General features: G+C 38.5%; 1 protein-coding gene across 8 annotated transcripts in view; it reads left to right on the forward strand.

Moving 5' to 3' along the window:
- LOC115491045 (transcription factor 4) overlaps nt 1-18,126 on the forward strand; it is a 160,744-nt gene that overhangs the window by 48,608 nt on the left and 94,010 nt on the right. For all 8 annotated transcript variants that reach the window (XM_072922124.1, XM_072922122.1, XM_072922123.1 and 5 more), the window contains one exon: nt 7,289-7,341. In XM_072922124.1, the coding sequence (XP_072778225.1) occupies nt 7,289-7,341 (53 nt within the window). The remainder of the gene's footprint in view (nt 1-7,288; nt 7,342-18,126) is intronic.

Here is an 18,126-nt window from a genome sequence, read left to right on the forward strand (position 1 = left end):
TTGTGCAAAAATGGCATTTTTTGGGCAAAAGTGGCATTTTTTGGGTAAAAGTGGCATTTTTTGGGCAAAAACGGCATTTTTGGGGGAAAATTGGCATTTTTTGGGTAAAAATGGCATTTTTTGAGCAAAAGTGGTATTTTTTTGAATAAAAATACCTTTTTTTTGGGCAAAGTGGGTATAAAATGGCATTTTTTGGGCAAAAATGTAATTTTTTAGGTGAAAAGTGGCATTTTTTGGGTGAAAAATGGCATTTTTTGGGCGAGGGGGGGGTTGGCACCGTCGTTGTTGAATTTGTGCCAAAAATTCTCCGCAGCGTTTTTGCCGCAGGATCCGAAATTCCGCAGTGGAGCCGTTTTTTTTTTTTCCTCTTTTCTTGTTGTTTTTTTTGGGTTTTATTGGGGTTTTTGGGGTTTTTTTGGGGGTTTTTTTGGGGTTTTATTTGGGGTTTTATTTGGGGTTTTATTTGGGGTTTTATTTTAATTTTTTGGGGATTTTTTTAGGATTTTATTTGGATTTTTTGGGGTTTTATTTGTGTTTATTTGTGGTTTTTTTGTGGATTTTTTGGGCTTTTTTTGGGTTTTTTGGGGTTTTATTTGGGGTTTTATTTTGATTTTTTGGGGTTTTTTTTGGGGTTTATTTGGGGTTTATTTGGGGTTTTTTTGTGATTTTTTTGGGTTTATTTGGGGTTTTTTTGGGGGTTTATTTGGGGTTGTATTTGGGGTTTTTTTGTGGGTTTATTTGGGTTTTTTTTGGGTTTTATTTGGGTTTTATTTGGGTTTTATTTTGGGTTTTATTTGGGGTTTATTTGGGGTTTTTTTTGGGGATTTTTTTGGGTTTATTTGGGTTTTATTGGGGTTTTTTGTGGGTTTTATTTGGGTTTTATTTACATTTTATTTGGATTTTTTTTATTTTTTTAGGGTTTTTTTTATTTTTTGTGGTTTTATTTGGGGTGTTTTGGGGTTTTTTGGGGTTTATTTGGGTTTTATTTGGGTTTTATTTGGGGTTTATTTGGGGTTTTATTTGGATTTTTTTATTATTTTTTTGGGGTTTTTATTTGGATTTTTTTAGGTTTTTATTTGGATTTTTTGCAGTTTTATTTGGGGTTTTTTTGGGTGTTTTCTGGGGTTTTTTTAGGGGTTTTATTTGGGGTTTTATTTGGGGTTTATTTTGGGTTTTTTTGGGGGGTTTTATTTGGGGTTTTTTTGGTTTTTTTTGGTTTTTTTTCTCTCTTTTCTTCTCGTTTTTTTTGGGTTTAATTTGGGTTTTTTGGGGGTTTTTTTGGGGTTTATTTGGGGTTTATTTGGGGATAATTTTGGGTTTTATTTGGGGTTTATTTCGGTTTTTTTGTGGGTTTTATTTGGGTTTTGTTTACATTTTATTTGGATTTTTTTAGGTTTTTTTGGGGGTTTTTTTTTGTTTTTTGGGTTTTTTCTTGATTTTTTGTGGTGTTTTTTTGGGTTTTATTTGGGGTTTTATTTGGGGTTTATTTGGGGTTTTTTTGGATTATTTTGGATTTTTTTAGGTTTTTATTTGGATTTTTTGGATTTTTTTAGGTTTTTATTTGGATTTTTTGGGGTTTTTTTGGGGGGTTTATTTGGGTTTATTTGGGGTTTTTTGGGGGTTTTATTTGGGTTTTATTTGGGGTTTTATTTGGGGTTTATTTGGGATTTTTTTTTTATTTTTTTAGGTTTTTATTCTGATTTTTTGTGGTTTTATTTGGTTTTTATTTGGGGTTTTTTTGGGTTTTATTTGTGGTTTTATTTGTGTTTTATTTTGGTTTTCTTTGGGTTTATTTTGGGGTTTTATTTGGGGTTTTATTTGGGGTTTTTTGGAGTTTTTTTGTGGTTTTTTGGGGTTTTTTTGTGGCTTTATTTGCTGTTTTATTTGGGTTTTATTTGGGGTTTTTTGTGGTTTTGTGGGATTTTTTGTGGTTTTTTTGGGGTTTTTTTGGGGTTTTATTTGTATTTTTTGGGGTTTTATTTTGGTTTTTTGGGGGGTTTATTTTGATTTTTTTGGGTTTTATTTGGGTTTTATTTGGGTTTTATTTGGGTTTTATTTGGGTTTTATTTGGGTTTTATTTGGGTTTTATTTGGGTTTTATTTGGGGGTTTATTTGTGGTTTTTTTGGGGTATAATTTGGGGTTTTTTTGGGTTTTATTTGGGTTTTTTTGGGTTTTATTTGGGGTTTTTTTGTGGTTTTTTGGGATTTTTTAGGTTTTATTTGGGTTTTAATTTGGGGTTTTTTTTGGGGTTTTTTTGGGGTTTTTTTTTGTGGGTTTTATTGGGGATTTCTTTTAGGTTTTATTTGGGTTTTATTCGGGTTTTATTTGGGTTTTTTTGGGGTTTTTTTGTGTTTTATTTGGGGTTTTATTTGGGGTTTTTTTGGGTTTTTTTGGATTTTTTTTTATTTTTTGGGGATTTTTTTAGGTTTTTATTTGGATTTTATGTGGTTTTATTTGGGTTTTTTTAGGTTTTTTTGGGGTTTTATTTGGGATTTATTTGGGGTTTTTTGGGGGGTTTTATTTGGGTTTTTTTTGTATTTTTTTGTATTTTTTTAGCTTTTTATTTGCATTTTTTGGGGTTTTATTTTGGGTTTTATTTGGGGTTTATTTGGGGGTTTTTTTGGGTTTTATTTGTGGATTTTTTGGGCTTTTTTGGGGGGTTTTTTTTTTGGGTTTTATTTGGGTTTTATTTGGGTTTTATTTGGGGTTATTTTGGATTTTTTTTGGTTTTTTTTTCCTCTTTTCTTCTCGTTTTTTTTTGGGGTTTTATTTGGGGTTTATTTGGGGTTTTATTTGGGTTTTTTTGTGGTTTTTTGTGGGTTTTTTTGTGGTTTTTTTTTGGATTTTTTTGTGGTTTTTTTTGGGTTTTATTTGGGTTTTATTTGGGTTTTATTTGGGGTTTTTTGGGGTTTTTTTTGTTTTTATTTGGGTTTTATTTGTGGTTTTATTGGGGTTTTATTGGGGTTTTATTTGGGTTTTATTTGAGTTTTATATTTGGGTTTTATTTGTGTTTATTTGGGTTTTTTTCGGGTTTTTTTAGATTTCTTTGGGTTTTATTTGGGTTTTTTGGTTTTTTTTTTTTTGGGGGGTTTTTTAAATTTTTTTTGGGTTTGTTTTTATTTTTAGGGTTTTTTTGGGTTTTATTTGGGTTTATTTGGGTTTATTTGGGTTTTATTTGGGTTCTTTTAGGTTTCATTTGGATTTTTGGGGGGGTTTTTTTGGGTTTTTTGGGGTTTTTTTTGGGTTTTTTTTATTTATTTCTTAGGGTTTTTTGGGGTTTTATTTGGGGGTTTTTGTGGTTTTTGTGGGTTTTTTGTGGGGTTTTTGTGGGTTTTTTGGGTTTTTTTTTTACTTTTTTAGGTTTATTTGGGTTTTTTTGGGTTTTTTGGGGGTTTTTTTTAGGTTTTATGTGGTTTTTTGGGGTTTTTTTGGGTTTTTTTTTTAATTTTCTTGTGGGTTTTTTCTTTTTTTTGGTTTATTGGGTTTTTTTGGGGTTTTTTTTGTTTTTTTTAATTTTTTGGGGTTTTTTGGGGTTTTTTCGGTTTTTTTAGGTTTTCTTGGGTTTTATTTGCATTTTTGGGTTTTTTTTGGGGTTTTTTGGGGTTTTTTTAATTTTTTTGTTTTATTTAGGGTTTTTTGGGTTTTTTGGGTGTATTTTTTTTAGGTGTTTTTGGGTGTTTTTTTTGGGTTTTTTTAGGGTTTTATTGTGGTTTTTTTTGTATTTTATTGCGATTTTTTTTGTTTTAATTTAATTAATTTTTTTTATTATTTCACCCTTAAATCCACCCCAAAACAACCCAATTAATTAATTAAAAAATCAAATCCACCTCCCTCCGACACCACCATTGGCCGAGTGCCCATTGATGTCATGGAAACGCTGAAATTAATTAATTAATTCAATTTTTTTTTAATTATTCCCGAATTTCCTCCCCCACATCCCAACAAAATCCCATTTAAATCCTTTTTGGACAACTTATAATTTATTGGGGGTTTTATTTTGATATAATTATAAATATTTTTATAATAACTGAAATTAAAACTGTGATAAAGGAAATTTTGATTAATTTTATGGGAAAATTTTGTCATTTTTGGGGTTAAAAATGTTGGGAAATGATGGAAAATTATTGGGAAAAAATGAAATTATTTTGGGGTGGGGGTGGGGAAAGGGAATTTTCAGGTGGAAAGTGTAAAATGCTGTGAAATTATCCTAAAAATCTCATTTTTCATCCCAAAAATCCCATTTTCCATCCAAAAAATTCCCATTTTTCATCCCAAAAATCCCATTTTCCATTCCCAAAATTCCCATTTTCCATCCCAAAAATCCCTTAAAACCATCCCAAAATCCTGAAAAAAACCCAAAATCCCAAAAATCCCATTTTTCATCCCCAAAAATCCTATAAAACCATCCCAAAAATCCCAAAATCCCATTTTCCATCCCCAAAATCCCAAAATTTTGTTCTCCATACCCAAAATCCCAAAAATCCCATTTTTACATTCCCAAAATCCTATAAAACCATCCCAAAATCCTGAAAAAAATCCCAAAATCCCATTTTCCATCCCCAAAAAATCCCATTTTCCATCCCAAAAATCTGATTTTCATCCCAAAAATCCCGTAAAACCATCCCAAAATCCTGAAAAAAATCCCAAAAAATCCCATTTTTCATCCCCAAAAATCCGATTTTCATCCCAAAAATCCAATTTTTCATCCCTAAAATCCTATAAAACCATCCCAAAATCCTGAAAAAAAATCTCAAAATCCTGAAAAAAGTCCCAAAATCCCAAAATCCCATAAAACCATCCCAAAATCCTGAAAAAATCCCAAAAATTTGATTTTTATCCCCAAAATCCCATTTTCCATCCCAAAAATCCTGAAAAAAATCCCAAAATTCCATTTTCCATACCAAAATCCTATAAAACCATCCAAAAAATCTCATTTTTCATCCCAAAAATCCCATTTTTCATCCCCAAAATCTGATTTCCATCCCCAAAAATCCCAAAATCCCAAAAATCCCATAAAACCATCCCAAAAAATCCCATTTTTCACCCCAAAAATCTGATTTTCATCCCCAAAATCCTATAAAACCATCCCAAAAATCCTGAAAAAATCCCAAAATCCCATTTTTCATCCCCAAAAATCCCAAAATCCCCAAATCCTATAAAACCAACCCAAAGTCCTGGAAAAAATCCCAAAATCCTGTAAAAAATCCCAAAAAATCCCATTTTCCATTCCCAAAAATCCCAAAATCCCAAAATTCCATTTTCCATCCCAAAATTCCATTTTCCATCCCAAAATCCTGAAAAAAATCCCAAAAATCTGATTTTCATCCCCAAAATCCCATTTTCCATCCCCAAAAATCCGGAAAAAAATCCCAAAATCCTGAAAAAAAATCCAAAAAAATCTGATTTTCATCCCCAAAATCCTATAAAACCATCCCAAAAATCTGATTTTCATCCCAAAAATCCCATAAAACCATCCCAAAATCCTGAAAAAAATCCCAAAAATCTAAATTTTCATCCCCAAAAATCTGATTTTCATCCCCAAAATCCCATTTTCCATTCCCAAAATTCCGTTTTCCATCCCCAAAATCCCAAAATTTTGTTCTCCATTCCCAAAATCCCAAAATCCCATTTTTCATCCCCAAAATCCTATAAAACCATCCCAAAATCCTGAAAAAAATCCCAAAAATCCTAAAAAATATCCCAAAATCCTGAAAAAAATCCCAAAAAATCCCACTTTCTTTCCCAAAAAATCCCATTTTCCACCCCAAAAAATCCCAAAATCCCATTTTCCATCCCCAAAATCCTGAAAAAAATCCCAAAATCCCATTTTCCATTCCCAAAATCCCAAAATTTTCCACCCCCAAAATCCCAAAATTTTGTTTTCCATTCCCAAAATCCCAAAATCCCATTTTCCATCCCCAAAATCTGATTTTCATCCCCAAAATCCCATAAAACCATCCCAAAAATCCCAAAAAAATCCCAAAATCCTAAAAAAAATCCCAAAATCCCATTTTCATCCCCAAAATCCCATTTTTCACCCCCAAAATCCCAAAAAACCCATTTTCCACCCCAAAATCCCCAAATCCCATTTTTCATCCCCAAAATCCTGAAAAAAATCCCAAAATCTCATTTTCCATTCCCAAAATCCTATAAAACCATCCCAAAATCCTGAAAAAAATCCCAAAAATCTGATTTTCATCCCCAAAAATCCCATTTTCCATCCCCAAAAATCCTAAAATCCCAAAAATCTGATTTTTCATCCCCAAAAATCCCATAAAACCATCCCAAAATCCTGAAAAAAATCCCAAAAAATCCCATTTTTCATCCCAAAAAATCCCATTTTTCATCCCCAAAAATCCCAAAATCCTTTAAAATCATCCCAAAATCCTGAAAAAAATCCCAAAAAAATCCCATTTTCCATCCCCAAAAAATCCCATTTTTCATCCCCAAAATCTGATTTTCATCCCCAAAATCCCATTTTCCATTCCCAAAATCCTGAAAAAAATCCCCAAAAATCCCATTTTTCACCCCAAAAAATCCCAAAATCCCATTTTCCATCCCCAAAAATCTGATTTCCATCCCAAAATCCTGAAAAAAATCCCCAAATCCCATTTTCCAGCCCCAAAAAATCCCATTTTTCATTCCCAAAATTCCGTTTTCCATCCCCAAAATCCCAAAATTTTGTTCTCCATTCCCAAAATCCCAAAATCCCATTTCCCATCCCAAAAATCTGATTTTCATCCCCAAAATCCTGAAAAAAATCTCAAAAATCTGATTTTCATCCCGAAATCCCATAAAACCATCCCAAAATCCTGAAAAAAAATCCCAAAAATCCCATTTTCCATCCCCCAAAAATCCCAAAATTTTCCATTCCCAAAAATCCCATTTTTCATTCCCAAAAAATCCCATTTTTCATCCCTAAAATCTGATTTTCATCCCCAAAATCTGATTTTCATCCCAAAATCCTAAAAAAATCCCAAAAAATCCCATTTTTTATCCCAAAAAATCCCATTTTTCACCTCAAAAAATCCCATTTTTCACCCCAAAAAATCCCATTTTTCACCCCAAAAAAATCCCATTTTTATCCCCAAAAAATCAGATTTTTTACCCAAAAAAATCCCATTTTTAATCCTAAAAAATCCCATTTTTCATCCCAAAAAATCAGATTTTTATCCCCAAAAAAATCCAATTTTTTATTCCCATTAATCCCATTGAATCCAATTAAAAATTCCATGAAAAATTCCAATTTTTCCCGAATTTTAATTGGATTTTTCCCATTTTTTTCAGGTAAATCGGAACGAGGATCGTATTCGTCGTATTCCAGAGATTCCAACATTCAGGTGGGAAAAAATTTGGGAATTTCGGATTTTTCCGGGAAAAAAATTGGGAATAAAAAGGAAAAAAAATGGGATAAAAATGAGGAAAAAAAATGGAAAAAAAAGGGGAAAAAATGGAAATAAAAAGGAAAAAAAATGGAAAAAAAATGGGAAAAAAATGGGAAAAATTTGGATTAAAAAGGAAAAAAAATTGGGATTAAAAAGGAAAAAAAAATTGGGAATAAAGAGGAAAAAATGGGATTAAAAAGGGGAAAAAATGGGATTAAAAATAGGGAAAAAATGGGATTAAAAAGGGGAAAAATGGGAATAAAAGGAAAAAAAATGGAAAAAAAATGGGAAAAAAATGGGAAAAATTTAGAATAAAAAGGAAAAAAATTGGGATTAAAAAGGGAAAAAAATGGAAAAAAAATGGGAAAAAATGGAAAAAAAAGGGAAAAATTTGGATTAAAAAAGGGAAAAAAATGGGATTAAAAAGAGAAAAAAATGGGATTAAAAATGAGGAAAAAATTGGGATTAAAAATGAGGAAAAAATGGAAAAAAAATGGGAAAAATTTGGATTAAAAAGGGAAAAAATGGGATTAAAAATGAGGAAAATTTGGGAAAAAAAAAGGAAAAAAAATGGGATTAAAGAGGAAAAAAAATGGGATTAAAAAAGGAAAAAAATGGGAATAAAGAGGGAAAAAATGGGATTAAAGAGGAAAAAAAATGGAAAAAAATGGGAAAAATTTGGATTAAAAAGGAAAAAAAATGGGATTAAAAAGGAAAAAAAATGGGATTAAAAAGGGGAAAAAATGGAAAAAAAATGGGAAAAATGGGATTAAAAAAGAGGAAAAAATGGGAATAAAAAGGAAAAAAAATGGGATTAAAAAGGGAAAAATTTGGATTAAAAAGGAAAAAAAATTGGGAATAAAAAGGAAAAAAAAGGGATTAAAAAGGAAAAAAAAAAGGGAAAAAATGGGAAAAATTTGGATTTAAAAGGGAAAAAAATGGGATTAAAAATGACGAAAAAATGGGAATAAAAAGGAAAAAAATGAGATTAAAATGGGAAAAAATTGGGAATAAAATGGAAAAAAAATGTAAATAAAATGGGAAAAATTTGGATTAAAAAGGGAAAAAATTGGGATTAAAAAGGAAAAAATTTGGGATAAAAAAGGAAAAAAATGGGAATAAAAAGGAAAAAAATTTGGATTAAAAAGGGGGAAAATGGGATTAAAAAGGAAAAAAATGGGATTAAAAAGGGGAAAAAATTGGGAATAAAGAGGAAAAAATTGGGATTAAAAAGGGAAAAAATGGGATTAAAAATGAGGAAAAATGGGATTAAAAATGAGGAAAAAAATGGGATTAAAAAAGGGAAAAAATTGGATTAAAAAAGGGGAAAAATTGGATTAAAAAGGGAAAAAAATGGGATTAAAAATGAGGAAAAAATGGGATTAAAAAGGGAAAAAATTGGGATTAAAAAGGGAAAAAATGGGATTAAAAAGGAAAAAAATGGGATTAAAAATAAGGAAAAATGGGATTAAAAATAAGGAAAAATGGGATTAAAAAGGGGAAAAATGGGATTAAAAAGGGAAAAAATTGGGATTAAAAAGGGAAAAAATTGGGAATAAAAAGGGAAAAAATTGGGATTAAAATGAGGAAAAAATGGGATTAAAAAGGAAAAATTTTGGGATAATTAATTGGGAATTTTGGGATTATAAATGGAATTTTTGGGATAATTAATAGGGAATTTTTGGGATAATTAAATAGGAATTTTGGGGATAATTAAATGGGAATTTTTGGGATAATTAATGGGAATTTTTGGGATAATTAATAGGGAATTTTGGGATTATTAATTGGGAATTTTGGGATTATTAAATGGAAATTTTGGGATAATTAAAAGGGAATTTTTGGGATAATTAATAGGGAATTTTTGGGATTATTAATGGGGAATTTTTGGGATAATTAAATGGGAATTTTTGGGATTATTATGGGGATTTTTGGGATAATTAATAGGGAATTTTTGGGATTATTAATAGGAAATATTTAGATGATTAATAATGAATTTTTGGGATAATTAATTGGGAATTTTGGGATTATTAATGGGATTTTTGGGATAATTAATAGGGAATTTTGGGATTATTAATGGGATTTTTGGGATTATTAATTGGGAATTTTTGGGATAATTAAATGGGAATTTTGGGATAATTAATAGGGAATTTAGGGGATAATTAATTGGGAATTTTTGGGATAATTAATTGGGAATTTTTGGGATAATTAATAGGGAATTTTGGGATGATTAAATGGGAATTTTGGGATAATTGAAATGGGAATTTTGGGATAATTAAATGGGAATTTTTGGGATGATTAAAATGGAATTTTGGGATAATTAAATGGGAATTTTGGGGTAATTTATTGGGAATTTTTGGGATAATTAATAGGGAATTTTTGGATAATTAAATGGGAATTTTGGGATTATTAAAGGGATTTTGGGGATAATTTAATGGGAATTTTGGGATAATTAATGGGATTTTTTGGATAATTAATAAGGAATTTTTGGGATAATTAATAGGGAATTTTGTGATTATTAATAGGGAATTTTTGGGATAATTAATAGGAAATATTTAGATGATTAATAATGAATTTTTTGGGATAATTAATGGAATTTTTAGGATAATTAATGGAATTTTTGGGATAATTTAATGGGAATTTCCCATTCGCTCTTCCCGCAGTTCTCATTGGGTTAACCCGAACGAGTCCCATCCTTAATTAGCCTATTTAGAGCTCATTTGCATATGAATGAGGCGCCGGCGAAGCGGCGCTGATGAGAATTTCGATGAGGCGGCCGCGGCGTTAATTACCGCCGCCGCTTAATTAGCGGCGCCCCCAAATTGCGTTTTGGGGGAGCGGAGTTGGGCCGTTCCTCGGAGCTCTTTTCTCGTGGAGCTCCGAGTTTTGGGCCGTTCCTCGGAGCTCCGAGTTTTGGGCTGTTCCTCGGAGCTCTTTTCCCGCAGAGCTCCGAGTTTTGGGTCGCTCCTGGAGCTCTTTCCCCGCGGAGCTCCGCAGCTCAAAGCGCTTTTCACGCGGAGCTCCGTGCTTTGGGCCGCTCCCGCAGCTCGGAGCTCTTTTCCCGCGGAGCTCCGAGTTTTGGGCCGCTCTCCGAGCGCTTTCCCCGCAGAGCTCCGCAGCCCGGAGCGCTTTTCCTTCGGAGCTCCGTGGCTCAAAGCGCTTTTCCCGCGGAGCTCCGCAGCTCCCGCAGCGCTTCTCCCGCGGAGCTCCGAGTTTTGGGCTGCTCCCGGAGCTCGGAGCTCTTTCCTCGCGGAGCTCCGCACTTGGAGCTCTTTTCCCGCGGAGCTCCGCAGCTCGGAACTCTTCTCCTGCGGAGCTCCGCACTTGGAGCGCTTTTCCTTCGGAGCTCCGTGCTTTGGGCCGCTCCTGGAGCTCGGAGCTCTTTTCCCGCGGAGCTCCACACTTGGAGCTCTTTTCCCACGGAGCTCCACAGCTCGAAGCCCCTTGGGCCGCCCCCGGAGCGCTTTTCCCGCGGAGCTCCGAGTTTTGTGCCTCTCCCAGAGCTCTTTTCCCGCGGAGCTCCGCATTTTGGGCCGCTCTCGGAGCTCTTTTCCCGCGGAGCTCCGCACTTTGGGCCGCTCTCGGAGCGCTTTTCCCGTGGAGCTCCGCACTTGGAGCGCTTTTCCTTCGGAGCTCCGCAGCTCGGAGCTGTTGTCCCGCGGAGCTCCGCACTCGGAGCTCTTTCCCCGCGGAGCTCCGCAGTTCGGAGATCTTTCCTCGCGGAGCTCCGCGTTTTGGGCCGCTCCTGGAGCTCTTTTCTCGCGGAGCTCCTAGTTTTGGGCCGTTCCTCGGAGCTCCGCGCTTTGGGCCGATCTCGGAGCTCTTTTCCCGCGGAGCTCCGCACTTGGAGCTCTTTTCCCGCGGAGCTCCGAGTTTTGGGTCGTTCCTCGGAGCTCTTTTCTCGAGGAGCTCCGAGTTTTGGGCCGCTCCCGGAGCTCAGAGCTCCGCGCTTTGGGCCGCTCCTGGAGCGCTTTTCCCGCAGAGCTCTGAGTTTTGGGCCGCTCCTGGAGCGCTTTTCCCGCGGAGCTCCGAGTTTTGGGCCGCTCCCAGAGCTCGGAGCTCTTTCCCCGTGGAGCTCCGCACTTGGAGCTCATTTCCCGCGGAGCTCCGCAACTTGGAGCGCTTTGGGCCGCTCTCTGAGCGCTTTGCCCGCGGAGCTCCGCGCTTTGGGCCGCTCCTCGGAGCTCTTTCCCCGCGGAGCTCCGAGTTTTGGGCCTCTCCCGGAGCTCTTTTCTCGTGGAGCTCCGCACTCGGAGCTGTTGTCCCGCGGAGCTCCGAGTTTTGGGTCGCTCCCGGAGCTCTTTTCTCGTGGAGCTCCGCACTTGGAGCTCTTTTACCGCGGAGCTCCGCACTTGGAGCGCTTCTCCTGCGGAGCTTCGCAGCTCGGAGCTCTTTTCCCGCGGAGCTCCGCGTTTTGGGCTGCTCTCAGAGCTCTTTTCTTGTGGAGCTCCGAGTTTGGAGCGCTTTTCCCGCGGAGCTCCGAGTTTTGGGCCGTTCCTCGGAGCGCATTTCCCGCGGAGCTCCGAGTTTTGGGCCGCTCCTGGAGCTCTTTTCCTGTGGAGCTCCGCACTTGGAGCGCTTTTCCTTCGGAGCTCCGCACTTGGAGCTCTTTTCCCACGGAGCTCCGCACTTGGAGCGCTTTTCCCGTGGAGCTCCGCACTTGGAGCTCTTTTCCCGCGGAGCTCCGAGTTTTGGGCCGCTCCTGGAGCTCTTTCCCCGCGGAGCTCCGCAGCTCAAAGCGCTTTTCACGCGGAGCTCCGCGCTTTGGGCCGTACCTCGGAGCTCTTTTCCCGCGGAGCTCTGCCGCTCGGAGTGCTTCTCCCGCGGAGCTCCGCGCTTTGGGCCGCTCCCGGAGCTCGGAGCGCTTCTCCCGCGGAGCTCCGCAGCTTTGGGCCGTACCTCGGAGCTCTTTTCCTGCGGAGCTCCGAGTTTTGGGCCGCTCCCGGAGCTCAGAGCTCCGCGCTTTGGGCTGCTCCCGGAGCTCTTTTCCCACGGAGCTCCGAGTTTTGGGCCACTCCCGGAGCTCTTTTCTCGCGGAGCTCCGCAGCTCGGAGCCCCTTGGGCCGCTCCTGGAGCGCTTTTCCCGCGGAGCTCCGCGCTTTGGGCCGCTCCCGGAGCTCGGAGCTCTTCTCCCGTGGAGCTCCGCACTTTGAGCCGCTCCCGGAGCGCTTTTCCCACGGAGCTCCGCACTTTGGGCCGCTCCCGGAGCTCGGAGCTCTTTTTCCGCAGAGCTCCGCACTTGGAGCTCTTTTCCCGCGGAGCTCTGCAGCTCCCGGAGCGCTTCTCCCGCAGAGCTCCACAACTCGGAGCGCTTTTCCTTCGGAGCTCCGCAGCTCAAAGCGCTTCTCCCGCAGAGCTCTGCAGCTCGGAGCTCTTTCCCCGCGGAGTTCCGCGCTTTGGGCCGCTCTCGGAGCTCGGAGCTCTTTTCCCGTGGAGCTCCGCGCTTTGGGCCACTCCTGGAGCGCTTTTCCCCGCGGAGCTCCGCACTTGGAGCTCTTTTCCCACGGAGCTCCGCACCTCGGAGCTGTTTCCCCGCGGAGCTCCGCACTTGGAGCGCTTTCCCTGCGGAGCTCCGCACTTTGGGCCGCTCCTGGAGCGCTTTCCCCGCGGAGCTCCGCGCTTTGGGCCGCTCCCGGAACTCGGAGCTCTTTTCTCATGGAGCTCCGCGCCTCGGAGCTCTTTCCCCGCGGAGCTCCGCGCTTTGGGCCGCTCCTGGAGCTCGGAGCTGTTTCCCCGCGGAGCTCCGCAGCTCAAAGCGCTTTTCCCGCGGAGCTCCGCACTTTGGGCCGCTCCCGGAGCTCGGAGCTCTTTCCCCGCGGAGCTCCGCGCTTTGTTCCGCTCCCGGAGCTTGGAGCTCCGCGTTTTGGGCCGCTCCTGGAGCTCTTTCCCTGCAGAGCTCCGCAGCTCGGAGCTGTTGTCCCGCGGAGCTCCGCACTTGGAGCGCTTTTCCCGCGGAGCTCCGTGCTTTGGGCCTCTCCCGGAGCGCTTTTCGCGCGGAGCTCTGCGCTCTGGGCCGCTCCTGGAGCTCTTTCCCCGCGGAGCTCCACAGGTTGGAGCGCTTTTCCCGCGGAGCTCCGCACTTGGAGTGCTTTTCCCGCGGAGCTCCGCATTTCGGAGCGCTTTTCCTTCGGAGCTCCGCAGCTCCCGGAGCGCTTCTCCCGCGGAGCTCCACAGCTTTGGGCCGCTCCCGGAGCTCTTTTCCAACGGAGCTCCGCGCTTTGGGCCGCACTCGGAGCTCTTTTCTCGCGGAGCTCCGAGTTTTGGGCCGCTCCCGGAGCTCTTTCCCCGCGGAGCTCCGAGTTTTGAGCCGCTCCCGGAGCTCTTTTCTCGTGGAGCTCCGCACTCGGAGCTCTTTTCCCATGGAGCTCCGCAGCTCTCGGAGCATTTCTCCCGCGGAGCTCCGCGCTTTGGGACGCTCCCGGAGCTCTTTTCCCGCGGAGCTCCGCACTTGGAGCGCTTTTCCTTCGGAGCTCTGCACTCGGAGCTCTTTTCCCACGGAGCTCCGCAGCTTGGAGCTCTTCTCCCGCAGAGCTCTGCAACTCGGAGCGATTTGGGCCGCTCGCTGAGCGCGTTTCCCGCGGAGCTCTGCACTTGGAGCGCTTTTCCTTCGGAGCTCCGCGCTTGGAGCACTTTTACCGCAGAGCTCCGCGCTTGGAGCGCTTCTCCCGCAGAGCTCCGCAGCTCACGGAGCGCTTCTCCTTCGGAGCTCCGCACTTGGAGCTCTTTTCCCGCGGAGCTCCGAGTTTTGAGCCGCACCTCGGAGCGCTTTTCCTTCGGAGCTCCGCACTTGGAGCTCTTTTCCCGCGGAGCTCCGCAGCTCCCGGAGCGCTTTTCCCGCAGAGCTCCGAGTTTTGGGCCGTTCCTCGGAGCTCTTTTCCCGCGGAGCTCCGCAGCTTTGGGCCACTCCTGGAGCTCTTTTCCCGCGGAGCTCCGCAGCTTTGGGCCGCTCCTGGAGCTCTTTCCCCGCGGAGCTCCGCGCTTTGGGCCGCTCCCGGAGCTCCGAGGCCGGGATTGATTAGGAGGTATCGGAAATGGCCGATTGGATTTGCGGGATTCCTATATGGGATGTATAGAATCAATAATTCAGAGCCGTTATCCCCTGGAGTTTCTGCGTTTCGCCTGTTTAATGTATAGAACAGGGATTGATTCTATAGGTTGGACACGTATAGAATGCATTCTATAGGCATCGGTTGCACATTCATGCATAGGATGCATTCCCCTTCTATAGGTTTGATACGTATAGAATATTTCAATAGGTTCTGTATTTTAGTACATTCTATACATTCTATATTTTAAATATGTTCTATATATTAATATGTCATATATGAATAGATTCTATATTTGAATATATTCTATATATTAATACATTATACATTCTATATTTGAATAATATATGAGTACATTCTATATCTGAATACATTCTATATATTAATACATTATTCATTCTATATTGGAATACGTTCAATACATTAATATGTAATATATGAAGACATCCTATATTTCAATATATTCTATATATTAATACCTTATACATACTATATTTCAATATATTCTATATATTAATATGTCATATATCAATACATTCTATATTTGAATACATTCTATATATTAATCCATTCCATACATTCTATATTGGAATACATTATATACATTAATATGTCATATATCAATACATTCTATATTTGAATACATTCTATATATCAATACATTCTATAGAATACGTTCTATATATTAATACATTACACATTCTATACTGGAATACATTCTATATATTAATCCATTCCATACATTCTATATTGGAATATATTCTGTATATTAATATGTCATATATCAATATATTCTATATTTGAATACATTCTATATATTAATACATTCCATACATTCTATATTTGAATACATTCTATACATTAATATGTCATATATGAAGACATCCAATATTTGAATGCATTCTATATATTAATACATTCCATACATTCTATATTTGAATATATTCTACATATTAATATGTAATATATGAATACATTCTATATTTTAATACATTCTATATTTTAATACATTCTATACAATCTATATTTGAATACATTCTATACATTAATATGTCATATATTAATACATTCTATAGAATACATCCTATATTCATGTACTATATTGGCTACATTATATATGAATACATTGTAGATAAAATCCATTCTATGTGAATATAGAATATTTAATATAGAATATTTCATATACATTATTTAATATAGAATGTTTAATACGGAAAATATTTAATATATAATATAAAATATAGAGTGTATAATACAGAATATTTAATATGGAATATTTAATATAGAACGTATAATACATTCTATGTATAACACATTCTATATGTCGTACATTGTATATAAAATCCATTCTAGGTAAATACATAATATTTAATATCGAATTTATAACCCATTCTATATAAAATAAAATATATAAAAATCCATTTTAGATAAATAAATAATATTTAATATAGAATTTATAACCCATTCTATATAAAATAAAAGATATAAAAATAAATTCTATATAAATAGATAATATTTAATATTGAATATATAACCCATTCTATATAAAATAAAAAATATAAAATTAATTCCATATAAATAAATAATATTTAATAATATTTAATATATAACCCATTCTATATAAAATAAAATATATAAAAATCAATTTCAGATAAATAAATAATATTTAATAATATAGAAATTTAATAATATAGAACCCATTCTATATAAAATAAAATATATAAAAATTAATAATATTTATATTTATAATTATAGACTAACCCATTCTATATAAAATAAAAAATATAAAAATTAATAATATTTATATTTAATAATATAAAATATAGAACCCATTCTATATAAAATAAAACATATAAAATTCAATAATATTTCTATTTAATAATATAAAATATAGAACCCACTCTATATAAAATAAAATATATAAAAATTAATTTTAGGTAAATAAATAATATTTAATAATATGGAATATTTGGGATTTGGGGTCGGATTTGGGGTCAGATTTGGGGTCGCATTTGGGATCAAATTTGGGATTTGGGATCAGATTTGGGATTTGGGATCAGATTTGGGATCAGATTTGGGATCAGATTTGGGGTCGGATTTGGGATTTGGGGTCAGATTTGGGATCGGATTTGGGATTCGGGATCAGATTTGTGATTTGGGGTCAGATTTGGGATTTGGGATCAGATTTGGGATCGGATTTGGGATTCGGGATCAGATTTGTGATTTGGGGTCAGATTTGGGATTTGGGATCAGATTTGGGATCGGATTTGGGATTTGGGATCGGATTTGGGGTCAGATTTGGGATTTGGGGTCAGATTTGGGATTTGGGATTTGGGGTCGGATTTGGGATTTGGGATCAGATTTGGGATCGGATTTGGGATTTGGGATCAGATTTGGGATTTGGGATCAGATTTGGGATTTGGGATGAGATTTGGGGTCAGATTTGGGATCAGATTTGGGATTTGGGATCAGATTTGGGATCAGATTTGGGATCGGATTTGGGATTTGGGATAAGTTTTGGGGTCAGATTTGGGGTCGGATTTGGGATTTGGGGTCAGATTTGGGGTCAGATTTGGGATCAGATTTGGGATCGGATTTGGGATCAGATTTGGGGTTAGATTTGGGATCTGATTTGGGATTTGGGATCAGGATTTGGGGTCAGATTTGGGGTCAGATTTGGGATTTGGGATCAGATTTGGGATCAGATTTGGGATCAGGATTTGGGATCAGGATTTGGGGTAATTTTTGGGGTGGGATTTGGGATCAGATTTGGGATCAGATTTGGGGTCAGATTTGGGATTTGGGATCAGATTTGGGATTTGGGATCAGATTTGGGATCAGATTTGGGATCAGATTTGGGATTTGGGGTCAGATTTGGGATCAGATTTGGGGTCGGATTTGGGGTAATTTTTGGGGTGGGATTTGGGATAAGTTTTGGGATCGGATTTGGGATCAGATTTGGAATAATTTTTGGGGTGGGATTTGGGATCAGATTTGGGATCAGATTTGGGGTCAGATTTGGGGTCAGATTTGGGATCAGATTTGGGATTTGGGATCAGATTTGGGATCAGATTTGGGGTCAGATTTGGGATTTGGGATCAGATTTGGGGTCAGATTTGGGATCAGATTTGGGATTTGGGATTTGGGATCGGATTTCGGGTCAGATTTGGGAACAGATTTGGGATAAGTTTTGGGATCGGATTTGGGATCAGATTTGGGATAATTTTTGGGGTGGGATTTGGGATCTGATTTGGGATTTGGGATCGGATTTGGGATCAGATTTGGGATCGGATTTGGGATAATTTTTGGGGGGGATTTGGGATCGGATTTGGGATCAGATTTGGGTCTGATTTGGGATTTGGGATCAGATTTGGGATTTGGGATCGGATTTGGGGTCAGTTTTGGGGTCGGATTTGGGACATTTTTTGGGATCGGATTTGGGATCTGATTTGGGATTTGGGATAAGTTTTGGGGTCGGATTTGGGATCGGATTTGGGATCAGATTTGGGGTCGGATTTGGGATCGGATTTGGGATTTGGGATCAGATTTTGGGGTAATTTTTGGGGTGGGATTTGGGGTGAATTTTGGGATCGTATTTGGGATCTGTTTTAGGATCAGGATTTGGGGTAAATTTTGGGATCAGATTTGGGATTTGGGGTCGGATTTGGGATCGGATTTGGGATCTGATTTGGGATTT

The sequence above is a fragment of the Taeniopygia guttata genome, chromosome Z (genome assembly GCF_048771995.1).
Source record: "Taeniopygia guttata chromosome Z, bTaeGut7.mat, whole genome shotgun sequence".
In the NCBI taxonomy this organism is placed as follows: domain Eukaryota; kingdom Metazoa; phylum Chordata; class Aves; order Passeriformes; family Estrildidae; genus Taeniopygia; species Taeniopygia guttata.